A 26,686-nucleotide genomic window follows, 5' to 3' on the forward strand; every position below is an offset into this window, starting at 1 on the left:
GCCCTATGTCCCGGCCTGGCCCGGACGGGCACAGACGGGCTGACTCTGGCTGGACTCCGGCGAAGACGAGGCGCGTCCGCTCAAAACGCGTCCATCATTAGATGGCAACAGAGATGGTGACAATGGATTCATTGTTCCATCATTAGAAGGCAACAGAGATGGTGACAATGGATTCGTTATTCCATCATTAGATGGCAAAAGGGATGGTGACAATGGATTCATTATTCCATAATTAGAAGGCAACAGATATGGTGACAATGGATTCATTATTCCATCATTAGATGGCAACAGGGATGGTGACAATGGATTCATTATTCCATCATTAGATGGCAACAGGGATGGTGACAATGGATTCATTATTCCATCGTTAGAAGGCAACAGGGATGGTGACAATGGATTCATTTCCATCATTAGAAGGCAGCAGATATGGTGACAATGGATTCATTATTCCATCATTAGAAGGCAACAGGGATGGTGACAATGGATTCATTATTCCATCATTAGAAGGCAACAGAGATGGTGACAATGGATTCATTATTCCATCATTAGAAGGCAACAGAGATGGTGACAATGGATTCATTATTCCATCATTAGAAGGCAACAGAGATGGTGACAATGGATTCATTATTCCATCATTAGAAGGCAACAGAGATGGTGACAATGGATTCATTATTCCATCATTAGAAGGCAACAGGGATGGTGACAATGGATTCATTATTCCATCATTAGATGGCAACAGGGATGGTGACAATGGATTCATTATTCCATCATTAGAAGGCAACAGAGATGGTGACAATGGATTCATTATTCCATCATTAGAAGGCAACAGGGATGGTGACAATGGATTCATTATTCCATCATTAGATGGCAACAGGGATGGTGACAATGGATTCATTATTCCATCATTAGAAGGCAACAGAGATGGTGACAATGGATTCATTATTCCATCATTAGAAGGCAACAGAGATGGTGACAATGGATTCATTATTCCATCATTAGAAGGCAACAGGGATGGTGACAATGGATTCATTATTCCATCATTAGATGGCAACAGGGATGGTGACAATGGATTCATTATTCCATCAGTAGAAGGCAACAGGGATGGTGACAATGGATTCATTATTCCATCATTAGATGGCAACAGGGATGGTGACAATGGATTCATTATTCCATCATTAGAAGGCAACAGGGATGGTGACAATGGATTCATTATTCCATCATTAGATGGCAACAGAGATGGTGACAATGGATTCATTATTCCATCATTAGAAGGCAACAGGGATGGTGACAATGGATTCATTATTCCATCATTAGAAGGCAACAGGGATGGTGACAATGGATTCATTATTCCATCATTAGATGGCAACAGGGATGGTGACAATGGGTTCATCATCAGATCAGCTGATGGCAACAGGGATGGTGACAATGGATTCATTATTCCATCATTAGATGGCAACGGGGATGGTGACAATGGATTCATCATCAGATCAGCTGATGGCAACAGCATTGTAGACAAGGGACTCATTCTCCCATTATCTGTTGGTGGCCGGAACTTTTTCAATACCTTTATAATCAGATTTTCAATGTCCTCTAGATCCATCAGAGTAATATGTAATATGAAAGTGTACTCTTCCACTCTGATTACATTGCTGCTAGACTACACATTGTATTCTCCTCAGTGCATCACCCTCCATGGCAACATTAGCCATAGATTCACCAATAATGCCCCTCTCACCTTACATCTGTTCTACCTACGCCAACTCCATCAATTCTAGTCCATTCAGAATTATATACATTAGCATTATTTATTCTCACAGTGCAGTGATCAATGTTGTGCTCACCTGCACTTAAACATGTAAACTAGATCATTCATGCTTGAATACATTTACAGTTTAAAATCTAAAAAATAAAATCTTCAAGCGGAGAGAGAAATATTGAAGGTTAATTGTCATCCTCCAGAGGTAGCATAGACGAAAGCGGAAATGACGATTGGGAGAGATACATTTCTAGCAAAAAGAGCTTCACTTACCATAAACCCAGGCTACAGCAATACATTCAAAGAATGCGACCCACAAGAGGCATACACCGCTGGCTGCATAGTAGTCAAAGAGTTGAAATACGTACATTCCGCCCTGGAGAACAAAACATCTGGTCACCTTTCGAAGCACAGGTAAGAATAGCACGCATGCAATATTCAATGTAGAAAAGCACAGGAAATCTCTGTTCTGTAGATTAACTTTAAATGAGTGACTCTACAGACAGGATTGGGAGAGTAGTCCTCAAGCCATTGGGCCATTGTGACACCGTTGAACCTGGTATGAATCTACTGCGGTCATTCCCCATTTGAGCTGCTGTTAGTACATTACATTTAGGAATGGGTAGTCAGTATGCAAGCCATTGAGCCTTTAGTTTTTCCCTTAATTTTAATATGTTGTTTGCTCTCATTTATATAGGTTTTGACTAAAAGAACTGTTATTTATTACAATTAAATTGTATTGATGTAGAAAACTCACAGGAATAGGACTCTTGCCTGGTCTCCCTCACCTCATCCAAGCCTAGTCAGACATGTTAGAGAAGTAGAATGGTGGGTGCTTATCAGCAACCTCGCCTTGGATACAGTACTGAGGGGTGTGAGAAACCACCATCACCCTCCGACGGCGCCTCCATCGGCTCTCTCAAACAAGAGGGAGGCAAGAGAATTGTGGGTGGCACTGCCCAGCGACTTGTCCTCTTCTGTGACTTTCTACTGTGCTCATCAGTGGCATGACATTGCAGTCACTAGCATGGTGGCAGAATTTCCCTCTCTCATAAAATGACCATTGTGTGTGGGGGGCAGCGATAGAGGAAGCAGAGAAGGACAGGATGCAAGGTAACTCAAATATCTGAAGAAGCAGAGTGGCAGACGAAGGAGAAGAGGTAGTGAGACGAAAGAGCAGGTATTGTTTCCTAAAAGGTATTAAAGGAAGGAGGAAGGGAAGGCAGGAGTTAGCTGGATAGCGTGGCTGGCCATCAGTATATTTTAACATATGAGAAATAAGGGCCAGATGAACAGCCGTATTTAGTGATCGCAAACAGGAAATCGCCCCGTATGCAACCACCAAGAAGGGTTGCAGCATGTACCAAACCTATTTTACGAGTCAGTAACCTGCTACCGACTCGCAAAATAGGTTTTGCAAATCACAATTACGAAGGGGTGTGCCAAGGGCGTCCCTTCCTAATAGTGAGTCGCAGGGGGATGTAAGATTGTTTTGCGACTGCAAAAATTTACCACAGAACATTTACCATCGATTTATAATTTGGTGTAAGCCAATCGCAAACAGGAAGGGGTCCCACTTTGTGATTGGTGGTGAAAATGCTTTTTAAGAGCAGGCAGTGATTCTACGGATCACTGCATGCTCTTAAAAAATTAAACTTTAACGTTTAATTTTTATTTTTTAAATGGATCTCGTTTTCTTTCAAGGAAAACAGACTGCATTTTACACACAAAAAACTGCTTTGTTGAAAAAGCAGTCACAGAGATGGTGGTTTGCTGACCCCAGCAGGCTCCCATCCCTGTGAGTGCCGGCCATTTTCAATGAGTGGCAAAATGCGACCTGCCTTATGAATACTAATAAGGCAGGTCCTTTGAAACCCATTGGGGAATCATAAACAATGTCTCAGACACTGTTGTACATCAGTGTTTGCAACTCGCAATTTGTGAGTCGCAAAAAAATGCAAATTGCGAGTCACAAACACCGAGGGTCGTACATCTGGCCCTTAAAATTGAAACAAGGGATGCGGAAAGGCCATATTGTGCATTGCTCTACATGACTGCTGCCCGCCTATACAGCTAATCCATGGAATCAGCTTACATAAGTTGTACACATCTAGGGGGTCATATACATTGTATTATTGTAGCTTGTGTAAGCATCAATAGAGCGTTGTTTTCCACCTCAGGTGTTCAAGTACCATAGACAACTCAATGAGATGCCTAATGTTGGCCTCCAAACACACTATCTCTGTAGATGTGGTGCTTTCCTGCTCTCTCCCTGTCATGCAACGCAGCACAGCCACTTTTGGTGACACCTTTGTAAATCTGGGCCTTGGTGTGGTATCCATACAGGAAAGTTTGTTTAATGAAATTACGCCTCATTGCATATGTTTAGAGAATTTCACTCAGGTTGTAATATTTTATGACCATTCAGTAGTAATGTGGTATCAAGGTGCAGTGGGGATGTGTTCTTAATTTGACCGGGGATGCTGACACTTGCAAGGATGCTAAGAACATTGTGAGATCACTCCCCCAACCTGTCTGACATTTCACATCAACCTGATACCAGTCACTTCCTATTTCACAAGTCATTCCCATTCATTCACCTGTCCTAGGTTGGCAGAACAAAAGCCTTAAATGACTCACTTCAGTGACCATTGATAGTCCCAGAAGATAGCTGAGCATACACACTATGGCGATGAAGATCTCCCGTCGGTATCCCTTCCTTAGGAAGGATGGGTACAGATCAACTAATGAAGTGATCTGTCCTTCAACTTCAACAAACTGCAGAGGAGAGACAAAACAAGCATCATATTAACCAATAGCCTATACTGTAGAGCAAAATCTTGATCCAAGGACACATCCCATTCTGCCTTTGTAGTGAGTACTGATCTAATGCTGAACACTTAAATCTAGTGGTATGAAATCACATATGCCTACTTTATTATGGAAATCCATCTATAATTTTAAGAGGAGAATAGAGATATACACTATGCTTTTGAAATAAGCATCTCTTATCATGGGTTTGGTTGGCTGGTGTCTTTGGTAAAAAGGGTAGGTGGGCTGAGTCTATGTCAGACTTCCTGCTGCACTTCGGATTTACTATTGGTTACTTCATAAGGCAGAACTTCTAAGTGCATCACAATGCACATGGTGTTCAATGGGTAGAGTGAGGAGAGCAAGAAAAGGGACACCAAAGGGGAGGGAGTGTGAGAACTGTATAGATATCCATCTGAATTCACCGGAATCTCTCATTGCTGGCAATACATATCCCATAACCCAGAAGCAACATTGAAACTTCCCAGAACTGGAATATAAGCAGAGGGAGATGTTGATATTCATTGCATTTTGTGCTGGGAAACGTTTATCCTTTAACTAATTTTAGAACACTAAAATGTTGGGAGTTCACCTGAGAACAATTGAGCTGTATATGGTCAACGCGCCGCCGTAGTAGTGGTAGTTTGCTTTTCCTTTCTGATGAGTACCATGGGCAAAACCTGTGCTCGTGAGAAGGGACGGGAGGATTCCTTCCCCTACGGATGAGGAAACCCTGCCGTTCGTTTCAGGCTATCATATTGCAAAAATAAAGCTGTTTAAACAGGCTACCTAAAGAATTAGCATTGTTTTGGAGTCTTATTGTCTTATCTGTATACTTTTAGTCAGCATCTTGAACACTTTCTCATATTCATGCTGTGTTGTGTTCAAAATTCTATCAACTGAATCTGAGCAATGTATAAAACAACATAATCTAATGCCACGAAGATACTATAAACTCTAATGACAAATGATAGTTTTTCTGTATGATCAATACATTGTGTTATTTCAGTTTGTTGGTGTAAATAGATTTTAAGGTCTTGACTAAGAGTTTATGTCGAAAATATATCAGATGATGATATGTGAGAATTGAATCAATTTGTCGAGAGAGTCCGAGCATACTGTGCAGATCATTGACTTAAAACCAGAGCTAGTGACTCCGTAAAGCGAGGTAAGAGGATAGAGCTAGAGTGCCCCACTGGAGGTAAGGAATCACAAGCAAGAGTCTGAGAAGGACCATTTGATATTTTACCTGGAACGCTGAGTTCTTAGCTCCATTCCTATGTACATCTCCACAAGCATGGTTCTACACATTGTTGGTGACTCAGCGCCCTTGAACCCATCAATCCTTTGTCTCTTTATGGTGTATCTTGTTTATAATAGAGCTACAGTACTTACCTGGCTGTCAAGTCCAAGCAGCAGAAGCATAATGAAAAATAGGATGGCCCAGAAGGTGGGAAGAGGCATCATGGACACGGCTTTTGGATATGCAATGAAGGCCAAACCAGGTCCTGGTGAGGATACAATACAACAGAGGGAAGTGACATCATGAGTAGGGTCTACATATTCCTTCCAGTGGCCATCTAATATAAAGAATGATGTAGTGATGACTGGGCCTCTTCTGATAAATCCCAGTCCTGCTGGCAGAACCAGGGAGCCTTTCCCGGGGATGTCATCTATTCCATCTGAAAACAAGCCCATTCATGACTACCGTCAACACCACAAGCAACAACACAGTGTGACTCCATGAATCCTCTCTAGCAACAGAAAGTTTCATGACATAACACCATCCGGCACTAACTAAACCCTCTTCAGGCAAGCAATGGGTACATGAACCCCATTCCATAACTTTCCCAGTTTGTAAAACTGCAACTGATGAGTTAAATAGGTTAATGAAAGAGTGTTTGCAAAGAGTATACTGAGCAGGATTATATTTGAACCAAGAATACAATCCTGGGGAAGAACATCATGCTATAAGAATGTCACAACATAGATGAGATTATCGCACAGTGTATTATGATGCTCAGGCAAGGAAAAGTATTACACAGAATGGTGTGTGATATACAGGATTTACAATAAACTAGTAGGAGACAATGACACAAGAATATTCAATTTTCGAAGGTAGTACGATATAAGAAAAATATACTATTGAATGACGGAGTGTGGTAATAATGTATGGAGAAATGCAATAATACACGTGGAAAGATAAAGTGAGATGCCATGAGACTTGTAGATACTCATAAGCATAAAAAAGAGAGCTACAATATTACAAGAAGTTACAATTTTGAAAAGAGATACAATGAAATGAGGAGAAACAAAATAATACACATAGTGAAGGGTAGACGAAGACTACGGTGAGATGCAACGACATTTATGAAAACTATTATTACACAGGGACACTCAGTGATGCACACAGATGGAGTATACAATAATACAAACAGAAAAACAATAATACATATTAATAATACAAGTAGAACACTATTTATATGCTGATGAAAGGATAGACGAAACGTACAGTGAGATATAATGAGTTTTAAAGATTCTAACAAACACAATCTGAGCCAGTACTGATTTGCATAAGATGGGTCTCTGTCTAGAGTAGGACAGTGGGTGAAAAACAAAGGTTTGGAATGCTATCTAGAGTGATTGCTGATGGGTGGACTCTTTTTAAGCTTTGTTCCCCTCACCTTTTGTGGGTTTGAAGTAAACAGGACTACAGGCCTAAAAGACTAGCATCACCAGACAAGGAAAAGGCTAAAGTTATCCTCTCAGAAAAACCCAAGGGGATGATGGACGGAGCGTTGACAATACAAACACTCACCCCAGTCAACTGATCTGGGTTTAATCCATCACCGTTCTTTAGCCCACTCTGCCACCCCAGTTCAGACATGGCCATATGCAAATCAGTCTGACCCTGTGCCTCATGGGAACAGTCCAGCCCGAACTGCCAAGCCATGTCTTTCCTGGACCGGAATCAAGCTTTCCAGGACTGGTTTCTGGCATTCAAGCCGTCTTCAGCCCGGCTTGCTTGAATCCAGTGGCAAAGTGAGCAAGGGACTCACGTCTGAGCATACCCTGCCAACTTATGGTGATTAAACCCAGATCAGTTGACTGGGGCTGAGTGCTTGTATTGTCAACGCTCCGTCCATCATTTCCTTTAGTTTTTGTTTGTTCGCCATAAGTTGGCAGGGTATGCTCAGACGTGTTTCCCTTGCTCACTTTGCCACTGGATTCAAGCAAGCCGAGCTGAAGACGGCTGAAATGCCAGAAACCGGTCCTCGGTAGCTTGTTTCCGGTCCAGGGAAGGCATGGCTTGGCAGTTCGGGCTGGACTGTTCCCATGAGGCACAGGGTCAGACTGATTTGCATATGGCCATGTCTGAACTGGGGTGGCAGAGTGGACTAAAGAACGGTGATGGATTAAACCCAGATCAGTTGACTGGGGGTGAGTGCTTGTATTGTCAACTCTACGTCCATCATTTCCTTTGGTTTTTCTTTGTTCGCCATAAGTTGGCAAGGTATGCTCAGACGTGAGTCCCTTGCTCACTTTGCCACTGGATTCAAGCAAGCCGGGCTGAAGACGGCTGAAATGCCAGAAACCGGTCCTTGGTAGCTTGTTTCCGGTCCAGGGAAGGCATGGCTTGGCAGTTCGGGCTGGACTGTTCCCATGAGGCACAGGGTCAGACTGATTTGCATATGGCCATGTCTGAACTGGGGTGGCAGAGTGGGCTAAAGAACGGTGATGGATTAAACCCAGATCAGTTGACTGGGGATGAGTGCTTGTATTGTCAACGCTCCGTCCATCATTTCCTTTGGTTTTTCTTTGTTCGCCATAAGTCAGCAGGGTATACTCAGACGTGAGTCCCTTGCTCACTTTGCCACTGGATTCAAGCAAGCCAGGCTGAAGACGGCTGAAATGCCATAAACCAGTCCTCGGTAGCTTGTTTCCGGTCCAGGGAAGGCATGGCTTGGCAGTTCGGGCTGGACTGTTCCCATGAGGCACAGGGTCAGACTGATTTGCATATGGCCATGTCTGAACTGGGGTGGCAGAGTGGGCTAAAGAATGGTGATGGATTTAACCCAGATCAGTTGATTGGGGGTGAGTGCTTGTATTGTCAACGCTCCGTCCATCATTTACTTTGGTTTTTCTAAAGTTATCCTCTCTTCTGACAATCTAACTATCTGCATTTACAAATCAAATTGCTTCTAAAATAACATGAACCTTTTTTCTATTTTTGAGAGTATTAGTCATGTCACCATCCACTTACACTTTCCTCCTGTATGGAAGATTCACTCGGTTTTTCATGATCCTATTTAAATCCTGACTTCCAATGGTCTTTTCTGGTAGGAAGGTTGCATCTTGCGCTCCTGTGATGGTCAAAGGATGGCATCAGTATTTTCCTAGGATGTCCTACAATAACTCTTTGATTTAGAAGGTTAGTCACACTGCGATCAATCTTGGGAACCAGCATCTTTTCTCCATACTCGATCCTTTTCGAAAGATTTCATAGCCTTCATCCAGAAAAAACAGGTCCTTCAAGAGGGAGGAAGAGTTTTACAGTCAGGTGAGGAGTCCTTGACCCAGTAAGGTCTTTTCTGAGCCTAAGATGGTGAGGCAAATTATGTGTGATCTCACCCCTCAATGCACTCTGTGCTATTTTGCTTGCTGGTTGGCCTTTTTTCCAGGCAAGAGTTTGGGGCTCCTTGTCTCGCTCTAGAAACCTGGTTAAGATGGGGATAGTGAGTGCTCTCTTGATGTGGCATCCTCCTCTGTCCGCGGCACGAGGCGATCAATGAGGCTGCAGGCACTTAGCGGGGAGTGGTGTTTGCATGATCGCACCACCTAGTTAGGCAATTACCCTGGAACATGATGAATCTATATCCCTGTTGTATTGCACCAGTATTGCAGTACTGCATTTCTAAGTGGTAAACAAAGCATTCATGGCATTTCTTGAAATGGGATTTTTCTAATCATCACAGAAGAGATTTACTTCCTATTTGATATTTACTTCTGCCAGGTCAACCAAATAGTCTGACATAGAAAGAGTTCAGAGAATCACTTCACAACAATGCTCGATCCTGCTAGTTGCATGCTCCTGGTGATTCCTGCCCTTTTCCTTTAGTCTTTCATTTCTACCTGGTCTTCATCAGTTATCCAGTTATCCTACTCCTAGATAGACCTGTTTCCTTTCAGGTGTTTTTTGAGCTTGTGTTTTTTTCTAAGATAAAGTTTATTTGGCCTCTTTTCTTCTTTCCAACACTTTAGTTTGCAATTCTCAGTGCTGGGAGCAGGTGGCTGTTTTTGCAAGTCAAGAACCATAGATGTGCTATTGGTAACTACAAACTAGAAAGCTCTTCAAACCCAGACGAAGAAAACATCACCACAAAGAGACTTCAAGGTTTTGGCTGCAGCTCAAGAATAAAGCATTCTCTCAGAAGTGAATGGACACCAGACACAATAAACACAATATAAAATAGTTTGGAAAAAAAGAACGATGAAGGTAAAGATAAGAAAAAACATAGGGCATATTAGCAAGGGCAATATCGCCGCTTTAGCAAGACTTTTTCCCCGCTAAAGCGTCGATATTTTTATCGCCCTATTAGCAAGTTTTCGCTAACAGCAGTTAGCGACAGATTTTAGGCGATAGCTACAGGTTTGGGGCCCGCTTTTCAGCGATATTTATTGCTAATGACATGCAAAGTGGGCGTACCCAAACTGCTAAGCGCGATTATCGCTATAAACTAACGCCTGCTAAAAAGTTGACTTACCTGTATAGTCAATGAGGGGTGGAGTATCAGATTAAGCCCCCATTGGCGGCTTCCAGCGATATTCTCGCATTTCGCCACTATCGCTGGATATTTTAGCACAATGGAGAAAAACGTTGCTAATAGCATGTTTTTTCCCCTATCCCCTAAAATAGCCAGCGATAGCCAGCGATAAAAAAAAGTCGCTAACATCGTTTAGCGATAAATATCGCTATTTCTTGCTAATAGGCCCCATAATTCTTCCAATATTACGGTGGTTTAATAAATTAAACCACAGATGCTTTGACCTCCCATACCATGGCAGGCTGCATTTCAAAATTTCAATATTTTTAGGAAATTTGAGACTACAGCGGTGATTGTCAACATGCACGAAATAACTATTGAAGCTAACAAAGATAAAGACATCCTTACTTTTCAAAGACAATAGGTCAGACTGGTTGGCCATCAAGACAGCAAGCACCAGTCATTAACTTACCACCATGAGCTATCATCTCATGAGACCTCTCCAGGCAAGATAGAGTCTAACATTGTATAACTTCCCTAAAATGGCTTGGGAGTGGCAATGAGCGGTGTGGGGCATTCGCCTTTCTCTGTGTTTTGTGACTGGTTCTAGTTCCTTCAGCACCCAACAGGATTCCAAGATGTAATGGTTTTAACCATCTAAAAAGCTGGTTGACATGTAATATTTAATGACAGATAAAAGAAGGGCAGTGGGGGTCATTAGGAAGGAGGATGGACTGGAGTCCGTCCGCCATCCTGGTGGTGACTGGGTCCATCCGCCATGCATGCGGCGGTCCCGCACACCAAATTAGGATGCGACCGCCACCATGGCGAATCCATCCTGCCATTTAACATTGCGGCTGGTGCTGCTGACTGCAGCACCCACTGCGATGCCAAAAAGGCAGAATGTGCATTTCACAGCACTACGTGGCACATGGTGCCTGCCATGTAGTGCTATGAAATGTAGGGGGTACCATGGGCACCCCCCAGTGCACCTATACCTCCCCCCAACACAAGAGTGACCCGCAATGGCCCCCGGAACAAATCTCCACTACCCTTTCCATGGCGGCATCGCCGCCAGGAAAAGGCCGGCTGTAGCCAACATCCTAATTTGGTGGACGGTACCTGCTAGGTGCCGCCACCTTTTTAGGCTATCTGGACCGTCCGCCACATAATCTGCATGATTGCTTTTGGCAGTCCCGTGGCGGACGGGCTTTGCGTATGCCACGGTCCGAGCCTGATTCCCTCTGCCATGGTAATGTGGCGGGGGGAATATCGCGGTCCGATTGCGGAAGGACCGCCACCATATGGCTGGCTGTGACGGGCCATCCGCAATCAAAATCGGCCCCAGTGTTTCCAAAGAAACGTGTGGAGATGCTCAAGGCAAGTGTTGTTGCTTCTAAAATATTCTGGGCCTGATGCTGTTTTAAAATTAGTAAAGTCAATGGAATTGTCACCTAAATGATATAATTTAGAGTTTTAAAGTAATATAAAGGATTTTTAAAAACACTGTTATTTACAACATTTTAGAACATTGGAATGTTGGGAGCTCCATTGAAGACACTGGAGGACCTCCGGACTTATAATGGCTGGTATAAGGCCGGAGCTCCAACATTCCATTGTTTGACTTTGTATTTTTCCCCTTTTAATTTATGGAACTCGTCCTTTAGTGGGGGGAATGTTCTAACAGCATTATAGCCTTCGGCCTTGGGCCAGTAACTCTGGTTCAGGCCCTTTAACAACCGATATAGCCCTAAGAAGCAGGCTATAGTAGAACATTGGAATGTTAGAAGCTCTATTGAAGAAATTGAAGTGGCGCAAGGCTACTAGTGGCTGATATAAGTCTGTTCTAATATTCCAATGCTCGTATTTCAGTTTTTTTTAATTTGGAGCTACTGTCTGTGGGTGGAATGATCTAGTACTCTTATAGCCATTGTTTCTTGGGCTATACGAGTTGCTAAAGACCCTCTCCCGTGTTACATGCACTTGAGCTAATAACTTAGTTCAGGCACATTAACAACTGGTATAGCCCTTGTCAGTGGGCTATAAGGCAATATAAAAGTACTCATTAAATGGTAACTGAACTAAATTTTGGTTAGTAATCACCTTCTCCCAAAAATTTGTACAAATAGGTTTTCTCTATATATTACGAATGTACAAAGAGTTCCATGTACAGGACTGTATTTTTACCACATAGAGAAATGTTGCCCTTTTTTCTCACTACTATTATACCTATGAGAATGAGACACCTTTTCCTAACAATATATCAGGTCTCCAGTTGGAGATTGCTGCACGTTGGGTGTTCACTGAAAATATGTCTATTTCTCAAAATGTCTGAAGAGTCTGAATTATAATGACCTCATAGGGTGTAGTATCCTACGGCTGACATGCCTGTCGTATATGTAAAACCAGGCTGGCTTTGAGCTGTATTCACCCTGAATAGGGGCCGCTAGCACGGAAACATGTGGACTGAGGCAAGACATTTAAAACAAGCCTGTTGATTAGGATAAAACCAGGAGACTTCCTCTTTCATGGGACAAAATATCAGGTCACAGTCTTCACCTCTGCTCAGCCGAAGCTCAGCGTGTGTGACGTATTGAGACATAGTTTAGATATGGTGAGTACAATTGATCATAAACTCTCCCGTAAGGGGCTCTCAGGATCTGTGGTGTAGTAGGTCTCTTTACAGTACAGTAAGCCTCTTTACGGTTACAGGTTGTTGGTGGGATGTACAGCATAGTAATGCATGCCTTTACTACGCATGTAATACAACAAGTTAACATTTACAAAGTGTTGCTTTACATCATCGAACTTTAGAATGCATTTTCGTGCAATTATTGTAAATATGTGTGTGTATTGTAAATATGTGTGTGTATATGCACCCACACACACACACACACACCCACATATTACACAGAACCAATCAACACTTTCTTTGGAGCTAGAGTTAGGACCAGGGTTCCATAGAAAATTAATTTTTTTGGTTTGCTAATAACTTTGGTGCTGTTTGACAAATCTTCACAAAACTTTCTAAGAAAAGTTCCTTCTCTGAAAGTTTCAGAGCAGAGGCAGCCGACACAGATTTAGAGTGATAGAGTGGGTGGAGGGGTGGGAGGGGGCAAGGGGTGTGGGGGGATCATGCAGGGTGTTCATAATAAAAAAAATTAAAAAACATACCTAGTGCTGCTCTGCTTCCACTTCCTGGTCTCAGCAGTTCCTGGGCCAACATCATGGACTCTCCATCCAATCTCCATGCTGCTCTCAAGCAAGAGAGCAGCGTGGGGATTGGCCTGAGCAGGATATACGTTGTTACAACGCATGCTTTTACCACGCATGTTTTTACAATGCAGGTTTTTCAACGCAAGTCGTTACAACGACTTGCGTTGGGGGGTGCTGGATAGTGAATAGTTGAATTTACTATTCCAACTCCAGTCCCCGTGGATAGTAGGGAAGGTGTTGGATAGTAAATTAAACTATTACCTATCCTAGAGCGCCCCCCAGCGCAATTCGTTGTATTGACTTGCGTTGAAAAACCTGTGTTGTAAAGGCACTGCGTGGTAAAAGTTGCGTCGTAAAGGATGTTTCTCGCCTGAGCAGGCTAATTCAACACTCGAGCAGGCACAGGGAGTCTGTGCTGTTTCTCCAACCCGGCTGAGCATTACAGCCGGGTTGGAGAAGCTAAAGTGCGCATGTCAGTTTGGCCGGCCAAACTGACATGCACATTTAAAAGTGCACATCTACCACTCCTCCTCTCCCCTCCCATGGCTTGGCCCCACCCATCCCTGCACACGGTGGCTCAGCCAGCATCTGAAAATAAAACAAAATTAAAAAAATATTGTTTATTTTTCAGCTGCTCGCTCTGAACCAGTGGGGCGACGCTCCTCTGCAATTGAGGAGGAGCAACCCAGTTTCAGAGTGATCCGTCAACTAGGTGTGGCTGAACGGAATTACACCAAATTTGGCAGAAAGCTAGAACTTTACCCAGAAAGAGTGTTTTTTGTGATTTGTGTTAAAGCCATTCAGTATTTCTTAAGAAAGGAAAGTAAGATATCGAGAGACACAGAAGCAAAGCAGGAATAGAAGATGAAAAGCTAAGATCTGATTGGCTGTTTTGCATCAACAAAGATGTTTGGCAGTCATTTTAGGACTAGGGGACTCAGCAGTTATAGTTATCGCAAGTATCTATAACTTGTGCCCTAAGCTAGCAATAATTTACATCCTTGCCATACACTGTTATTACCCCACATATTACATCACTCTTGACATCTTCTATGACATACGCAGTTATCTCAAGATGTACGTCCCACGTAGGAGAGACGGCGAAAAGGAGGAGGGCAGCCCGAGGACGCCTCAGTAAGGTAAGTGTGTTTTTGTTTCATTTTAAATTAAGGTGTAACTGTTTTTTTATTAGGGGGTGGAGGCGGGTGGCGGAGCGGAGTTCCACAGAGTTTTCCCAACTCCGAGGACCTCTGCTTTGTCTCACTACCTCAGCTCCGCCCGGGGTTACTAATAATTGTCTGACCTCTACTCCTGCCCCCTCTCACACGCACTGCTGCCTCTGCTGTCACACTGCACTTCCAGCCCAGCTTACCAAATGTGGTCAAATAAAATGCATAAGAGCCAAGCTTAACATGAAATTCTTACAAGGCCACAGGCACTGGAAGGACCTCATGATATATTGCTGTACTTTCATGGTGTGCTCGGGACGCCTGATCCCATTTTTAGGTCGAGCTGGACTAGCATCCGTAGGATGCTCCAGTCCAGTTCGACAACTATAGTCATCGAGTTCGGGGGATTAGGACAAGAGGGTGCCACGCGCTTTAGCCTGTGGATTTGACCTCGTGCACGCGCACGTCGGCTCCGTCCACATTCACCGTGCACATCCCCACACATACACACATGCATGCGCATACACACAGACAGACACTCGCTCGCTCACACACACACACTCTCCCCCCCCCGCAGTCATCACACACGCATACACACAGACTCCAAGACACATACACACACGCACGCTCACACACATACAGAGCCCCCCGCCGCCCCACGCACACACACATGCCCCCCGCCCTCGCAGCTCAGCAAAGGCCCCCACTCACCGGTACTCGTCTCCAGGCGAGGGCTCGTTGCAGGCGGCGGCGGTCTCATCCTTCTGTGCGTGCGAGGCTCTCACCTCACGGGAGCCCGCCCGGGCTTCCGGTGTGTCTTCACGTCCCGCCTCCGGCCTGCCTGACTTCCGCCCGGGACATAATAACAACTACGTTTGAAGGAGAGCGCTTTAATGATTCATCCACTGCTCCGTAGGCGTAGATGTGTTTTATTTATTTTCAAGATGATGACTCGTTTAAATCGGCGTGCACCTGCTTTCCATTGACTTCTCAACGTGACGTTTTAAAGCTTTGTTGGGAAGTGAAACTAAACCCCTGCCACGCTTCTGGTACCTTTCCGTGTGATTATTGCTCCCCGCCGCAGTTCTGGTAGTGTTTTCGATGTACTCTGAAATGGCGTGCAAGCGTTCTTTTTACCAGGGATGTTCAGCACCGATTTTTCCTGGTTCTAGTCCATACCGACCGCACAGGTAAACTGCAGAGTTTGTACTTTACGTTAATAATCATTGCTTTCTCAACCGTGTAGTATGACTGTATTCCACACTGTGTATGCTTGTATCATTTGTTGCATTTATACTTTATTTATTTATCAAAAGTGTCAACGTTTCAGTCACTGTGCACTAAGCGACCTGATGGCGTTGTATACGTCAAATTTTGAAATGAGCCACCCTGTAAGGTGCGGAGGATGCGGTTTGTAACTTTGTGCAACCCTGATTGAAGATCATTGTACCACGACTTTACATTATGCTTTTCTTTATTTCATAGAGATATGTTGAAAAGGTGTTTAATATTTTCCTGTTGGTACTAGGCCTGCTCAACTTTTTCTGTTCTGGCTGAGGTGTTCCGTCATTGTGTATTTTGACTGACTGACAATATTTGAGCTATATGTTTGTTTATTTTCATTTTTGCCACTCCGAATGTTTGTTAAATACTAGCTTGTTTTTTCTTGTAAACGGTTTGCTCGGGACTGTGGCCTCTTTATCTTCTCTCTCTCTCTCGGTTTTCTTATCCTCACCAGTTTTTTGTCTATACCAACTTTTTTTTACTCGTAGGTCCTTTTCTCACTTTCGCAATCCGTCTTTTTCCTTTTTCACGATTATTGCTATTTTTTCCATCTTGTTTTTTCTTGTAAACAGTTTGCTCGGGACTGTGGCCCCTCTCCCATTGTAACCTGTCCCATTTATAAAGCATTCCTTGATTGTAAACAAAGTTTCGTACCAAACTGATCTCAAGCAGAACGAGCGTTGGCTTCTTTCGTGCAGCGTATTGAAGCTGAGTGACAGCAGCTTAGATGTTTATAAAATAGCAAAGTACACTGTATCCATATTAAAGGGAAATATGTTATATGTCACAGTCCAAACAGGACACAAGTACTGTCTAATTGCAGACACATCCAAATGAATCTGTCACTATACCCACATTTCGTAAGGCTACCTTCGAAATCTCAATATCTGCACTCTGGCAAGCCCTGTGCATACAGCTGGCGGGCTGCAGGAGAAGGCTGTGGACCGCTGTCACTTGGGATGGTTGCTGAAAAGACATACGGTCATGTGGGTGCCTTTGCATACCATGCATTTGCAAGCAAATGAGTCACTGGCAAAACAGCATGTTCAACAATACATTGACTGGGCACATTTCACGAGTTTTGGATGCCTTTGAATCCGTGTATGTTGTGGTGGCAGCTGCAACCTTACATGTTGCACACAACTCACGCATTCAGCAAAAGCTGTATACCCACAACCACACACACAACCATAACCACACACACAACCACAAAACCACAACCACACATACAACCACAACCACACACACAACCACACACACACAACCACACACACAACCACACCTTCAGTACACACTTTCACCAGACACACACACCACCAGCCGTCCATGCACGCTTTCACCAGGCACACAGACCCCACCAGCCGTCTGTGCACACTTTCACCAGGCACACACCACCAGCCTTCAGTACACGCTTTCACCAGGCACACACCACCAGCCTTCAGTGCACGCTTTCACCAGGCACACACACCACCAGCCGTCAGTGCACACTTTCACCAGGCGCACACCACCAGCCTTCAGTGCACGCTTTCACCAGGCACAAACGCCGCCAGCCGTCAGTGCACGCTTCCACCAGACACACACCACCAGCTGGCAGTGCACAATTCCACCAGGCACACACACCACCAGCCATCAGTGCACACATCAATTGTTAGCGCATCCACAATTAACTATTGTAGCAATCGCAGTATGGCGCACTTTACTTTTAAACATATTCATCTAAAGCGCAGCATGCCACCATTGCTACAAAAATAAATTTTAAAAAATTTGGCCTACCTTTAATAGACTTTTGTTGCAATTGGTGTTGCAATATTTAGCAACGCCAATAGCTCAAACTTAATTAATGCGAGACCTATTGCATTGCAAATGCTTGTTTTAAATATTTGCCATGGGTTCTCTAATGTCAAAGAAGCAGCAGCCAGTCCTTAAGAGCGGGGGGCCCTCCCCTCCCACATTTTTCCCGAAATCAAGGGGCAGATTTGCAAGCCCCTTGGGCTGCCAGTGCGTCACTTTTTGTGATACACCGGCAGCGCATTTTTCTGCTCCATATTTACAAGGACAGGAAAAGCCACCCTGCGTGGCTTTTCCTGTCCTTGTAAATACGGCCCCTTTACACGCAGCACTTTGCATTAAAGGGGCGTTTCATGGGTGTTGCTGTGGATGTTCACACGCAATACATGTGGAACCAGACACACTTCCAGATTTACATAAAATCGTAAATCTGGAAATGCGTCTGAATGCTATGTCTCCCCAGATGATCGTATGGAGGTGCAACAAGGAGAAATGTGTTCATTTCTCCTTGTTTTTTTTTCTCTTTCTATGCGTACTGCATTCTGCATCACATGTAGAATGAGGAAATAACCTCTAAAGATTATTTATGTAAAGGAAGGTGTACCTTCCTGTACATAAACAATATATCCAAGTGCTTACTTTATACAGGGCTGTTACATAACTTATCAGGGTTGTTACAAAATTGCCACAGGAACTATGAACTATGACGATATGCTTTGTATGGTAATGGACTTCATTTCCCAAGTTGCATAGCGAATGATGATGTGCTCACCTGAGCGTAATAAAGTAAGCACTTGGATATTTAAAGAGAGCCCTGTATTTGACTCTGTTGTTGGAATATTTGAAACGCGTTGGGCACACTATGAAACTATGAAGTTACGCGCAGACTCTTGTGGGTGCACAGTGAATCTTATCTGTGGTGAGTGAGCCTCGTTCTTTGGACAAGGTGAAACGGCATATATATATATATATATATGAACATAATATTAATAAAAAAATATACAATATTTTTACCGTAGGATAGCGGGAGGGTAGAATTTACTATTACCACTCCAGTGAGTGCAACAGTAGAGAAAGCGTTGGATAGCGTAAGTGTAAAAGTTACTATTCCCACTCCAGTGAGTGCAACAGTAGGGAAAGCATTGGATAGCGGGAGGGTAAAAATTACTATTCCCACTCCAGAGAGTGCAACAGTAGGGAAAGCGTTGGATAGCGTAAGGGTAAAAATTACTATTCCCACTCCAGTGAGTGCAACAGTAGGGAAAGCGTTGGATAGCGTAGGGGTAAAAATGATTATTCCCACTCCAGTGAGTGCAGCAGTAGGGAAAGCGTTGGATAGCGTAGGGGTAAAAATTACTATTCCCACTCCAGTGAGTGCAACAGTAGGGAAAAGCGTTGGATAGCGGCAGGGTCAAAATTACTATTCCCACTCCAGAGAGTGCAACAGTAGGGAAAGCGTTGGATAGCGTAGGAGTAAAAATTATTATTCCCACTCCAGAGAGTGCAACAGTAGGGAAAGTGTTGGATAGCGTAGGGGTTAAAATTACTATTCCCACTCCAGTGAGTGCAACAGTAGGGAAAGCGTTGGATAGCATAGGAGTAAAAATTACTATTCCCACTCCAGTGAGTGCAACAGTAGGGAAAGCGTTGGATAGCGTAGGAGTAAAAATTACCATTCCCACTCCAGTGAGTGCAACAGTAGGGAAAGCGTTGGATAGCGTAGGAGTAAAAATTACTATTCCCACTCCAGAGAGTGCAACAGTAGGGAAAGTAAATACTTCATATATGAAAAAAATAAATTAAATATTAATACCAATTACAAATTAATTAAAAGTATTTAACAATGTAATACAGTATAATAATTAATCAATTAAAAATACAAATAAACATTAATTATTAAAAATAATTACCTATTAATACAAATTATTTACCAGTTAACAATTAATTAATTAACAATTAAAAAATAATAAAAAATTAATTCAAAATAAATACAATAAATAAATTAAAACATTTAATTAATTACAATTAAATTACTTCCCACCCTATTCCCCTATAAACCCACAACCCACAACAGAAAATAAATAAATAAAATTAACATAATTATCAATTAATCAATTAATAAAAATTAATTACCAATTATATTTTAATCAATTACCAATTAAAATTAATTAACAATAATTCAAGATAAATACCAATAAATAAATTAAAACATTTAATTAATTAGAATTAAATTACTTCCCACCCTATTCCCCTATAAACCCACAACCCTCTACAAAAAATAAATTAATAAAATTAACGTAATTATCAATTAATCAATTAATAAAAATTAATTACCAATTATATTTTAATTAATTACCAATTAAAAATTAGTTAACAATTAATTCAAAATAAATACCAATAAATAAATTAACATATTTAATTAATTATAATTAAATTATTCCCACCCTATTCCCTTATAAACCCACAACCCGCTACAGAATTATATTACGCAAAACATTAAATACCATAAAATCAATTACTTAAAATAAATTATAAAATAAATATACACTTTTCACACATATACTAACATAAAAAACACTTTAAAAAAATCAATATAATTAAAAAATCGATATTAACTTACTTACCTCAAATTCAATATTTTTGTTGTCTATATTCTGTCCATTCTATATTTTATCCATTCTATATTTTGAATTCGATATTGCTGATATTCTATTCGATATTTTTGTTGTCTATATTCTGTCCATTCGATATTGTGTCCATTCTATATTTTTTATTCGATATTACTGCAATTCTATATTTTTAACTCGATATTTTGACTGTATACCGAAAGAACTATAACAAGTCTCTTTGACGTTACCTCAAAGACAGTGAAGGGTGGGACCTCTGCAGAGTGAAGATTTTTTTTCACCCTTAGGGTAAAAATGGAGAGCTCGATAGAGACCTGTCTCAGCACCTGCTTTTTAGAACTGCAGGTGCTCCGCACCGGCAGACTCGGCCCACTTAAAGCAATGGCATATGAGGGAAGCATGTAAGGCTCCCTCCATGCCAGGGCACTTCTTGCCCTGCCCTCTTTTAACCCCGCCTGCGTTGCACTGAAGCTCCTCCTTCCATGTACCACCCGCGTAGAATGGGAAGCGGCAGGGAGTAAATGGAAGGGTTAAAACCCACAGAACTGAGAACATACAATACAATTACAACTCCACATGGCTTTATGCCTGGTAACACTGTGTCCATGCAGTTATTCCTCATTCCGTGGGTTTTAACTCATAATTGCACGGGGTCTTTCTGCACAGGATATGTAATTACAGGTGGGCAGGTTGCACCCCGCCACTACAGTGCTAAACCCCAGTGGTGATTTGTTTCCTTAGATTCTACTGTTTGTGTTGCCGCCCACATTCGAAAAGTAGAACTACTTGTAGCAGATTTAAACGTACAAAACAAGACTTGGGGGCACATTTACTAGAAAATATCGGAGCGCAGGGCAACACCACATTTGGCAGTGCCACACTTTTTTCTACATTTTCAAAACACAATATGGTGCACCCCTGTGTTTTCCCTAGCGCTAGAATTAGCAGCCTAGCACCAAGGCAGCCACCCTTGCACCACAATGCAAGGGTGCCTGCGTTGCAGGAAAAGATTGTTTATTTGTAGGAAAGTGTCCCTTTCTGCACATAAACAACCCATAATGACTATTTGCTACTTCTATGTGTGTTACATTCTGCAACACACATAGAAGTAGCACATTGTCATTATTTAATGATTGTTTATAAGCAGGAAGGGACCTTCCTGCACATAAACACGTATTAATAGATTTTTCCTCTTTTCTATGTGTGCTACAGAAAACAGCACACATTGAAAAAGCAAAAAAGACAAAAAATAAAAGCATTTCTCCTCGTGCGCCATTTTAATGCCTACTATTGCATGCCAATAGTTTTGGTTCTGCCACAGACTTACAGATCCTTGTAAATCGGGGGCAGCGTAAAAAAGCAATGGGTGTTGCGGTGGAACACCCATAGCAATACCTATTGCATGCCTCTTTTCTGCCGAGGACTACAGCGGAAAGGGGCATATTTACATGATGGCGTTAGGCCAAGCTAAGTGGCTTAGCGCCAACTTTAAATATTGAAAATGGCGCTACTCCAACGGAGCATCAAAATAAGTGATGATCCGGTGGGGACAGGGGCTTGCAAATATGCTCCTTGATCGTCTACTTAGACATGTGGAAGGATAACTTGAGTTCTTCGTTTGTTTATGGGTGTGTTTCTGCATGTTTTTGTATACTTACATCTACCTGCATTAGCTGTCCACAGGTGCCCTTCATTTTAGAATGCTGCTATAAACACGTATTGTATTGTATTGTATTGTATTGTAATTGTATTTATATAGCTCTTACTACCCCTTATGAGGCGTCGAAATGCCTTTTCGGCGAGTAGCACGCTACTCCAGGACCAAAGAAGGATTAGTGTTGAATTAGTACAGTGAAATATGAAAGTAATTTGAGTGGTGGATAGGTTAGCCAAATATTTGGATTCAGAAGGATAGCAGAAGGGTAGAAGGAAGCATAGAAGAGGGAAAAAAAGTTTGCATTTATATAGTGCTTGTTACCCCTGATGGGGTGTTGAAACACTTTCTTGGTGAGTAACACACTACTCCGGAACCAATAAGGATTAGGGGTAAATTAGTTAGTGAAATATGAAAGTAATGTGAGTGGTGGAAATTAATCATTTATTTGGATTGAGAAGGATAGCGGAGGGATAGAAGAGGGAAAAAGGTTTGCATTTATATAGCGCTTGTTACCCCTGATGGGGTGTTGAAGTGCTTTTTTGGCGAGTAGCACGCTACTCCATAGGAGTTGTCACTGATGTCGTTTTTCTTCTGTAATTCTGACTGCTCTTTCCTGACAGTCCCTGTCTTGCAGTAGGAGTAAGTATTCTCCCGCAGAACCTCCCCTCCCCCCACAACCCCAGTGCACCACGGGAAGAATAATTATGTAGAGTATGCCCCTTATCTGCAGTTTTTATACGCTGAGGTGGACTGCTAATAATATGTAAACACAGGTGCTGACAAGCATGTACTTTTCTTCATGGAGTTAATGTTATACTTAGCGATTAAAGTGTAATGGACTGGTGAGTGATTTGAATTCAATTGAGGACGGAATGCGGCTTAATTTGCCACGTCAAGCTTCTGAAAAGCTAATTAGATGATTTTCGAACTCTGCATTTTTTCCAATATTGGTTAATTTGATAGCAACATTATGCATTAGGAATCTATTGATGTTTAAGTGGGTGCTATAGCTGAATAACTAAGTAAAAGTCACGTACTGGAAATAAGAATACGTGCTAATAAGGTAAGTGACAGCTTCAAAAATAACCCTGGCCGACTTTTCATTATTCCAGCTAGATTCTAGAAAGCATGGGAATGAATGAACATTCATTCATAGCTGGCATGGGGTACTTGCTTTACATATTAATGATGATGGATATCATTAGGGGTTCTTTGCCATATATCTGCACAAAGCCACATTTTGTTGTTGAATTCAAGAGAGGGGGCAGGCAGTAGCTGTATTTTGTAGGCGAGTAGGAGAAGGAGTCGTTTATTTTCTGTAACTCCAGTTCTGTAGTAGGGGTATCTCTGTTATGGTCATAATCTAGTGAATAGTCCCGCTCATGTGGTTGGACCCCGGAGCAATGAAAAATAATCTCTTAAGATGTCTTCATTGCAGTCCTGCATAGACACTTAAGAGAAAATCAAGACAAATAATGCAGCCTAACACTTCCAAGGCTACAAAGGCCACCACTTCATCTAAACAGTGAAAAGCATAGCCAACAATGTCAGATTTTACACATTGTACCAAGTTTCCTTCAAAGAGAAAACTCCCCTTCACCAAAATCCTTGAAATGATAGAGATGAAGAGTTGGACAGACAAGCCCCCATAGGCTGCCATTATGTGTCTGGAAAAGGGATACCATGCTTTTAAGGAACTCTCCAGAGACCCTCGGTATCCCAGGATGCATAGCCAAAGTCATTTTACTTTCAGTTCTTTTTGAAGGTGTATAAAACAAGGTCTGTAGCATACATTACAGTACCATTTTCTCCACTGGGGAGGAGGGCGGGCGCTTATGACTATAACAGAGATACCCCTACTACAGAACTGGAGTTACAGAAAAGAAACTACTCCTTCTGTAGTAGGGGATCTCTGTGAATAGTCATAATCTAGTGAATAGAGTGACAAGCCCATCCCAAACAACCAACCCGGTGGTGGAGAAAAAACAGACAACACCTCTAATGTGCAAATAGATTTCTCAATTAAGCCTGCCCAACCTGAGCATCTGCTCTGGCGCCAGAGTCCAGACAGTAATGCTTAGAAAAGGTGTAGACCGACTTCCAAGTGGCTGCCTTGCAGATTTCTGCAATGGGAACATTACGAAGCAAAGCTGTTGTAGCTGCTTTGCCTCTGGTAGAATGAGCCTTAAGCTTACCCCCTAAGGTCTTGTTAGCCTTTTGATAACATAACTGGATACAGGACACAATCCACCTTGAGATGGACTGTTTAGAGGTGGCAAGACCAGTCCTGACCGACCCATAATTGACAAACAATTGGTCTGACCTACGAATGTCCTTCGTCTTATCCAAGTAGAACTTCAACACCCTTCTGATATCCAGGGAATGTAAAAACCTTTACGCTGGAGTGGAAGGATTTTGGAAAAACGTAGGCAAAGTTATAGTCTGATTGACATGGAAATCAGAAATCACCTTAGGAAGGAACTTAGGGTGAATACGCATTACAACCTTAGCAGCATGAAATACAGTATAAGGTTCTTGACAAAACAATGCCTGAATCTCACTCACCCTGCGGGCCGATGTAATGGCCACGAGGAAAGCCGCCTTCCACGATAAGTGCTGCAGTGAAGTCTTATGAATGGGTTCAAAAGGTTCCTTCATCAATCTGGACAGCACCACATTCAATTCCAAGGAAGGCGAAGGACTCCGAATAGGAGGGAACTCTTTCTTCAGTCCTTCCAAAAAATCCTTAATCACAGGAATCTGGAAGAAGGAAGACTGTGTAGGACATTTCCTGTACGCAGTCAACGCTGCGAGGTGAACCCTAATAGATTGAAAATTAAGGCCAGACTGAGCCAAATGCAAGAGATATGGAAGGACAACATCTTCCTTGCAGGTCGTCAGATCATAGTTCTTGGAAGTGCACCAGATGCAGAACCTCTTCCATTTGTAGGCATAGGACGTCCTAGTGGAAGGCCGCTTAGCCTCCTTGAGAATATTCATGCAATCCTCAGGCAGGTTCAGGTGTCCATACTGCACTATCTCAGGAGCCATGCTGCCAACCTCAACGATGAGAGGTTGGGGTGCACCATCTGCCCCCCGAACTTCGTGAGAAGGTCCGGCCGACACGGCAGCCGCAGGTGAGGCTGGAGAGACTGGTGTAGCAGGTCTGTGAACCACCACTGTCGGGGTCAATCCGGAGCAATGAGGATCATCCGTGCTCTGGACCGGGACAGCTTGATGAGCACCGCCGGAATCAGGGGAATGGGTGGAAAAGCGTACAGAAAGCTGTTTGACCAGCTGATCCATAGCGCATTCCCCAGAGTCCCCGGTTGGTAATACCTGGAGGCGAAGTCTTGGCATTTTCTGTTTTCGGCGGTGGTGAACAGATCTACGTCTGGAGTGGCCCACCTGTCGAAGATGTCTCCTAGCACTTCGTGGTTTTCTTGCACCAGCCTGCTGAGTGCATCTGCCTGAGCATTCTGCACACCTGGTAGATGGGTAGCCGTTATCGTCAGTCCTCTGGCTAGCAGCCAGTGCTAGATCGCCTGCGCTTCTTGTGACAGTGTGCACGATCTCGAGCCCACCTGCTTGTTGAGGTAATACATTGTGGTCGTATTGTCCATCTGCACAAGCAAGGAGTTGGTCTGGAAGGACGGATGAAAGGCCTTCAGTGCCAAGTGGACAGCTCTGAGTTCCAGGAAATTGATGTGATAAGTGGACTCCGCCGGGGACCACGTTCCCTGGATCTGTAGACGGTCTGAATGCGCTCCCCAGCCTTGGAGAGAAGCATCCGTGACGATAGCCTGAGTGGGAATGTCCTTGTAGAATGGAACCCCATTGAGGAGATTCTCTGCTGAGCACCACCATTTCAGGGACTGTTGAGCGTGAAGGGACATCTGGATTCTGTCGTCCCAGCTCCCCCGTTTCTGGTCCCACTGGTCCTCCAGATATTCCTGTAGCTGCCTTATGTGGAGGCGTGCGTGTGGCGTGAGGAAGATGCAAGAGGCCATCGACCCCAGTAGAAAAGACACTGTCCTCACTGTCGTAGATGGAACCGCCATGAAAGCCTGAGCCTTCCGAAGGATCGATAAGCGTTGCTCCGCCGAAGGAGACACGCTTGCTGAAAGAGTATCGATGGAAGCTCCCAAGTACTGTAAGCACTGCGCAGGAGTCGGAACAGACTTGGACATGTTTATGTGCATCCCCACCTGGCTCAACAGAATCGCCATCCTGTTGAAGTGCAATTGCGCTTCCTGGAAGGTGCAGGCTCAACCAGTTGTCCAGGTACGGGTAGACAAACACCTTGTTCTTTCTCAGGTGAGCCGCCACCACTGCCATGCACTTTGAAAAAGTCCTGGGCGCAGACTTCAGTCCAAACGGTAGTACGGTGTACTGATAGTGATTTGTGCCGACCAGAAATCGCAGGAACTTCCGATGTTTCTGTGCAATGGGCACATGGAAGTACGCATCTCGCAAATCTATTGCGCAAAGCCAGTCTCCCCTCTGCAGCTGAGGATAAATCTGGTGCAGAGACAGCATGCAAAACATCTCCCTGCGAATCCATTTTTTTGCTTGTCGCAAATCCAAAATGGTCCTGAACTCGTTCTTGTCCT

The 26,686-nt window shown here is 43.2% G+C and overlaps 1 protein-coding gene across 1 annotated transcript in view; it reads right to left on the bottom strand.

The window, feature by feature from the left end:
• Positions 1-26,686, bottom strand: part of SLC6A6 (solute carrier family 6 member 6) — a 291,079-nt gene that overhangs the window by 22,790 nt on the left and 241,603 nt on the right. The window contains exons 10-12 of the mRNA XM_086939260.1: positions 5,963-6,075; positions 4,397-4,534; positions 2,030-2,132 (exon numbers count right to left, since the gene is read on the bottom strand). Of these exons, the coding sequence (XP_086795386.1) occupies positions 2,030-2,132; positions 4,397-4,534; positions 5,963-6,075 (354 nt within the window). The remainder of the gene's footprint in view (positions 1-2,029; positions 2,133-4,396; positions 4,535-5,962; positions 6,076-26,686) is intronic.

Source organism: Lissotriton vulgaris, chromosome 9 (assembly GCF_964263255.1).
Source record: "Lissotriton vulgaris chromosome 9, aLisVul1.2, whole genome shotgun sequence".
NCBI lineage: Eukaryota > Metazoa > Chordata > Amphibia > Caudata > Salamandridae > Lissotriton > Lissotriton vulgaris.